Source organism: Chenopodium quinoa, unplaced genomic scaffold, assembly GCF_001683475.1.
Source record: "Chenopodium quinoa cultivar QQ74 unplaced genomic scaffold, ASM168347v1, whole genome shotgun sequence".
NCBI classification, from domain to species: domain Eukaryota; kingdom Viridiplantae; phylum Streptophyta; class Magnoliopsida; order Caryophyllales; family Amaranthaceae; genus Chenopodium; species Chenopodium quinoa.
In genome coordinates this window covers 191,896-199,252 of record NW_018742385.1, presented here as the reverse complement: position 1 = coordinate 199,252, position 7,357 = coordinate 191,896, and the positions used below count along the sequence as shown (strand labels likewise).

Here is a 7,357-nt window from a genome sequence, read left to right as displayed (position 1 = left end):
TAGCTATGTCGTGGAGAACCACTGACCTAAAAGACGATTCTGTGCTACCAGCCGGTGCAGTAGACTAGAAGTGGTCGCCCTCCAGGATAAGCATGGCACCAGAGTTTATGTGCACTCACAAACCGATTGGGATTCAGATACTTGACAAGAAAACAGAAAAGAAAGAACTCATGTTTAGATAATTTTTTAGAAGAGAGAAGACAATTGTTGTTGTTGTTGTTGTTGTTGTTGTGTTTTGGCTGAAGAAAGACCAAGTATATATAGCCACCCATTGGAAAACAGCCAGCATAAAACAAGGGAGGAACTTAGATAAGAAACTGTCTAGATTAACTTGGCCAGTCAAGAGTAGAAGCAGTAATCAAGGAATTGAATCAGTCATCTACAATCAAGGAATTAATGGCTGATTAAATCACGCAACAGTCATAAAATCCCAACAGTAAAAAACATATGAAAAAGGAATATTATGTCAACAAAGAAAGAAAATATAATTTCTCTAAAAAGATAACAAGGACACACGCCCGCGCATCGCATTCCCCAAGTCCCGAGCTCGACCCGGCTCGGCGCGCGCACGTGTGTGTGGGGTATAACACCCACCTCCCAATCACTCAACTAAGTAGTGCTAAAGCACTACAATATAAAAACAAGGCAAAACCTTTTTCCCCAACCAATGTGGGACTTTTACCTTTCATTTGTTTTTTTTCTCTCTTGTTGTTTCAATGAATACTACAAGAGTTGGGGGGGGGGGTTGAATTGTATTATGACAGAATAGTCAAACTTTTTGAGGAATAAAAAACAAGCTAAAGGAATTGAAAGTGCAAGAGAGATTTTACGTGGAAAACTCCTTAGCCCTAAAAAAGGAGAAAAACCACGACCACTTGGAATTTTAGGAAAAGAATCTTCACTAGAATAGGGAAAATGGACCTATTACAAAATATGGACTCTAACTTCAAGTTCCTCAAGGAACTCAAAGCCCCGAAGAACAAGTCACCCAACTTGTCACTCTTCTCTATCTCTCTTCTCTTTCTCACTTCTCTTTCCCACAAACAGAAGTTCACTCAAACTTCCCAATTCCCCAAAATACAACTCGAAAGAAATAACTCTAGTATAAGAACATAGAACACTAGTACTCTATTTCACTAATGTGGAATTGGACTCTTAACTAGATTAAAGAAAGAAAAAGCTATAACTTATTTGAGCAAGGGTGATTTTTTCCAACTGAGATAAAAAACTATTTTATAGAGCAACAAACACATTAGAAAAACCTCTTTGTGCAACAACTCCATTACGCCACGACTCCAACCCACTAAGAAGATCATGTTCCTCAATTCAAGTGACATGAACTCATGAACTCCTCAATGTACTTGACCATGGTATGAAAGAGATCATGGGGAGTAAGCCACAAGTTTTGGAAAACTTTAAATCAGATTTTATTTGCAAAAAAGATATGTCGAAAATAAAAATAAAAATAAAATTCTTTTTTATTAGAAAGATAAACGTAAGAAATTAACTGTTTTCCTAATAACATGCTTGCACTATTTTATCTTCTAAGACCAATTCCACACAGCTATTTCGAATGTAACTTAATTCTTATATATATACTCACATAAATCCTAAAATATAAAAAGTTTTCATGTTCTCTAATGAAGCTTCTACTCCGAGGCTTTTGTTCCTCAAGGGGAACTTCTTTTCTCTGGTGAAACTTCTGCAGCTTTTGTTTCCTGAGGGGAACCTTCTCTTCTCAACACTTCATTTCTGAAGCACCAGATCCTGCAAAGGAACTCTTCTTTTTGGATAACTTTGTTTATGGATTTCCTGTTCCTCATGGTATCTTCGCAAGACAATTAGTTCTCCTACTCATTGCAACTGATCACACACTCAAACAATCAAGGTCTTATTAGTATGTCAGTAAGTGCGGTTGTGTTATCATCAAAGTCATTAAGTCCAAAATCTCTCTCTTGTTTTTCCCAACTCTCTTGTTTTATGTCAAGAACTTCTAACAGTATCTACAAGACTACCATGGATTTTGTCAATTAGTTTGCTAAAACTTTGTGTCGCTCAAAGTGTATCACATAAACAAGGATGATGACGAGGAGAATACTTGATTAGCAGACGATATAGGTAAATATCTTTCAACCAAGTGATTTGGACCGATCTCTTCTTTAATTTTTCCCGTAGCGAACTACACATTGAATATTGTATTGCAAAGCAACCATTGTGGAACATTAGAGTGACAGTTTCTGTCTTTTATGAGACTATTTCATGCTAAAATTTGATTCGTAGAATTTGAAATAATAGACTATTTTAATATAGGAGAACATTACACTTTAATAATTTGATAAGATATCAGTTATTCCTCGCTTGAAAGTTATTAATTATAAACAACGAACCAATTTGCTAAACGCACATGATTCTTACACATTTACGCTCTTTTTTATACTCAATTTGAAGTTTACGTGAAACAACTTCTTATATGTATTGTTGAAGCTAAGGCAAGATTCTAAATTGAACAATGCATTAAAATCATAAAGGTTGAAGCATGTGAATTTCATTGCTATTTAAAGGACAATTGAAGCTTATAGTTGTCTGATAAAACTCTCTCATCTATTTATGTGTGTACATTTTTCCGAAAGAAAGTGCAAAAATATGCACAATATATTACTTGATAATTGATAGGTAGCTAAATTAGGGAAGCATAACCAAATATTATCAAAATATCAATGTAACTAATTACTATGTTTGATTCCGTCTTATTCTAGGATTCTAATTTCTGAGCATACTAATTTCCGTTTCATTTTCTAATAAATTGTCTATGAAAACTACTATTCCATGTAGTAGATGCTGATTCAACATGCATGTTTTCAGGAGTCCATGCATCATGCATGTACAAGATTAATATATTCGATCTATAAATAACACGCCACGTTTCTGCTTAACATCTTTCAAAAGTTATAGGTGTCATTTCAAATTTAGCAATTCAGTTGGATGTTGATATTTCCGTATGTATTTCTCTTGATTCTCTTAGGTTAAATTTCAAAGCAAAATCATACAAAGTGTTAGTTGTGTACCATAGAGTAAGTTATGAAAAAAAAAACAAATATGGAAGAGTATTTAATCATGATAATTTAACTTTAATCTTTAAGAAATTAGTATCTTTAATCAAACGAGGATTATATTTTCGGCTTTTTGGAACAAAGTACGTAAAACATTGATAAACAAACCTTTAGAAAAAGAATTAACAAACTTAAAGTTGATTATGTTGTAACTTGTGGGTAAGCAATATACGGTATGTGCACATATGAAAATAATTAATGTGTTAGTGGGATGACTCAATTCCCTTTATAAATTGATCAAGTTCAATGATTTTATTAACTTCATTATCTCTTTTTTTTATTTAATATGTCAAATTTCTAGCTCATAATTCCACTAAGTCATCATTTTCTCTTATTTTTCATTTACAACGTTTTATCAACCAAAAAAACAAAAAACACAAACAATAAAATAAAATGGTGGGAACTTGATTAGTAATTAGTTAATTATATACTCTTCAATTAATTAAATTAGTGGAATCCCTAGGATTCGAAAACTCGAAGCCGTGTTATATTTTTCTTAGAACTTCATATTTTCATGCACCCAAACTTTATAGTTCCTATATTATAAATAGGTGCATATTTTGCATGGCTTACTGCCATTTACCAACTAGTTGAAATCACTAAGGAGAGAAAAGGAAATAAAAAGATAGTGATTTCACAACAATGGCATCTATGGCAAAGGTTTGGAGTCGAGCTAGACCGTACGTGGCCGTCATCTTTATGCAATTCGGGATCGCCGGGCTAGCTATAATAGCTAAGTCTGCCCTTAACAATGGAATGAGTAATTACTCGTTCGTTGTTTATAGGCAAGCTGTGGCTGCCGTTGTCATCTCTCCTTTCGCCTTTGTACTTGAAAGGTACGTACGTGACTACGTACCATATGTTCGTGTTACACCTATTTCTAACACTGTATTATACCATGCTTAAAGAAAGAGTTGTAACTTATTGTGTGATTTCTTATATATGCAGGAAGGTAAGGCCGCAAATGACCCTCTCCATTTTCATCAAGATACTAGGTCTTGGTTTGCTAGAGTAAGTATATCTATACACTATTTTAATAATAAATGAAAATCGATCATGAAGTATATTTATTTTATTTCATGCTCATAATAATATTGTGCAAGGAACCTCTTTTGTACGTGGAGCAATCGGCTAAGTAAGTACTCCATCTGTTTCCTAACTTTCTCGGTAGAGAATAAGGAACTATCTCAAATGAAAAAAAGTTTTAAAACACATGGTCGCTACATAGAATTTCCTAGTATATATGTAGTTTATTTATTAAATCGAATTTTTTGGTGCAGGCCAGTAATCGATCAAAACCTCTACTATGCGGGGATGAAGTACACAACAGCTACCTTTGTTAGTGCATTAAGCAACACCGTCCCAGCCCTAACGTTTCTATTAGCTTGGATGTTTAGGTACAAACACGATCAAATAACACATACTTATATTACATCTAAATTTTATACGTATCTTGTTCCTCGTATTGTGCACAATCTTATTAATCATAATGCATATTTTCATTAGGTTCGAAGTAGTGAATAAGAAAGTTCCGAGCTTAGCGAAGGTCGGTGGAACGATAGTGACGATTGGAGGTGCAACAATAATGACTCTTGTAAAAGGTCCAGGGCTTAATATGCCATGGAGTAACGGAAGTTACAATCATCATGTTGTTAAAACTGTTTATCATCAAAATCCTATAAAGGGTGCAATTATGATCACTTCTGGTTGTATGGGTTGGGCAGGCTTTGTTATTCTACAAGTAAGCATCCATTATTTATTCTGCATTATATTCACAAACTTGCCATAGGAATAACCGAATAATCCCAACTTTATAAACAATCTTAATTATGAAACTTGTTCCAATTTTTGTTCACTCAATCAAAATAAACCCAGTTTAGGTTATATTCACAAACCCGCCGTAGGAATATTCCAAACTTTCAAAGATTTTATTAAAAATTTAATTTTGGATTTGTGGTAACTCAAAATAATTTCAATTGCAAGCCGTCTTTAAAAAATAGTTTTAAGTGAGTAGTTTTGAACAATTATAATTTAGCTATTAGTTACAAAGAACATCCTCACTTTTACTACTAAACTTCGATTTATACGTAGTTGATGTAAGAAATACACGGCATATATTGCATGTGGTTTTGAATGTTTATTTTATTTTTTATTTTATTTTTTTTGGAAATTGATACGTAGTTGATGTAAGAAATACAACGGCATCCTCACTTTGTTTTTAATGCACTCTTTTAGGGAATTTTATTTCACATATATTTCATGTGGTTTTTTAAATGTTACGTAACAAATTCTCACATGGGTTATTGTTTGTTTTGTGTTAGGCTATAACACTAAAATCATACCCGGCAGAAATGTCCTTAACGGCACTGATGTGTTTTGCGGGTGCAATAGAAGGTACTATTGTAGCATTTGTTGCCGAACGAAACACTTCCATTTGGGCGCTTGATTGGGATTCTAAGTTATTTGCCTATATCTACAGTGTACGTAACACTTTATTTTACAGATGCTTTAGATTTATTTGTCACGATGATAACATCATTTAAATTAGTGATGTGACAGCTATATCTAGTTCGAGTACAAATCCAGGGTATTGAAATGATAAATGTTTGCATTTTGGTAATTTTGCAGGGGGTTATATGTTCGGGAATTGGATTTTACTTACAAGGGAAAATAATGAAGGAAAAAGGACCGGTTTTTGTGACCGCTTTTAATCCTTTAAGTATGGTTATCGTCGCCTTCCTTGGCTCCTTTGTTCTAGCTGAACAACTTACTTTGGGGAGGTATTGATTTTGTTTTTTTTTAATTGTTTTCAATTTTTTAAAAAGTATAACAAACAAAAATTAATGGATTTTGTGCCAACAAAACTAATTTGTTTTGGAAAAGCATACAAGATAAAACAAGTATAGAATATAGATTATAGAATATTCTAGCTATGTCATCCATCATATGTCAAATCTCATTTAGGATATCCTAGTATACGCTTCACGTACTTTTTATTGTTACCAAATTAAACTATAAACGTTTCTATAATGCTCTTAATAATTGTGATATTTTAGTTCAATCATTTCCAAACAAAATAAAAAACATATTTTAAAAAAAACTTTCATATCTATATCTTAAAATACCTTAATTCTTTTGTATATTTAATCTTGTAAGAATCTTCTTATTGCAGGATAGCCGGAGCAATTGTAATAGTTATGGGTTTATACATAGTGATATGGGGGAAAAGCAAAGATGAAAAAGAGCAAACTTTACCAATTATTGAATCACCAGACTCCACAATAAGCACAATTACAGACAATGCAAATGTTGCTAATGATCTCGGTATCATTAAAGAGACTCCTAATGAAGCTTAGAGGATGATTAAGAATAAAATTCGCGGCATGACACCATAATTTTTGTGTATTTTTTCCTTTCTTTATACGTTTAGTATACTTGCAGTTTTCGTATTTGTCAGGATCGATATATGTTATGTCACTAGTGATAAAAATTTTGTCAAACCATATCAATATTAAACTTATTTGCTCACATTTCCCATTACCAACTTAATAATATGCTTTATTCCAAAAAAAAAAAAAAAAAAAAAAAAAAAAAACTTAATACTACCTCCGTTACAGGTTATGTGCAACGATTAGACATTTTCCCTTTCTGCTTTATGTCAAATCGTTGCACATAACCTGTAACGGAGGTAGTAATATACAACTCCTGGATATACACTCGGGTACACTTTGCTTCAGGTACACTCAGAGTACTTTTATAATTGACTCTACCTATGTCTCACAAACAATCTTGTGCATTTAATTACGTTATTTATTCTCTAAGATGGTATATTCATTTCTTTTTTTCAACGTTTTCACCCGTATCATTGTCTTCCACCCTTTATCATCAGTTTTCTAGGGATCTCTTCTTCTCAAAAAAAATTTCGCTTAAAAATAATGATACGGAAATTGAGTGTTTTTTGACACGTAAAAACAAGACATTACTAGCATTTTTTGCCATTTAGACTTTAAATTGGATCCTTAAGAATTATAATGACCCCCAAAATCTTAACTGGGTAATTTTTTGGCTTGAAAATTGAGAAATTAAATATTTGGAAAATCATATGTTGATCAACGGTAGATTTCAATGGTCAACTCCCACTTTCCGATCACAAGGCCCCTCTTACAACAAAACTCACTTATATGGTCTTTTTGTGCCACTTAAATTTTAACATTAAAAAGGTCATTCTCACAAGAAAGTGAGTATAA

At 32.8% G+C, this 7,357-nt stretch overlaps 1 protein-coding gene across 1 annotated transcript; it reads left to right on the top strand.

Annotated features, from left to right (window-relative positions):
* Positions 1 to 3,264: 3,264 nt before the first annotated feature.
* Positions 3,265 to 6,640, top strand: LOC110698794 (WAT1-related protein At2g39510-like). Its single transcript, XM_021876318.1, has 7 exons — positions 3,265 to 3,946; positions 4,059 to 4,121; positions 4,391 to 4,507; positions 4,617 to 4,851; positions 5,432 to 5,590; positions 5,739 to 5,890; positions 6,283 to 6,640. The coding sequence occupies exons 1-7, from the start codon at positions 3,753 to 3,755 to the stop codon at positions 6,464 to 6,466; spliced, it is 1,104 nt and encodes a 367-aa protein (XP_021732010.1). The 5' UTR covers positions 3,265 to 3,752; the 3' UTR covers positions 6,467 to 6,640.
* Positions 6,641 to 7,357: the final 717 nt, after the last annotated feature.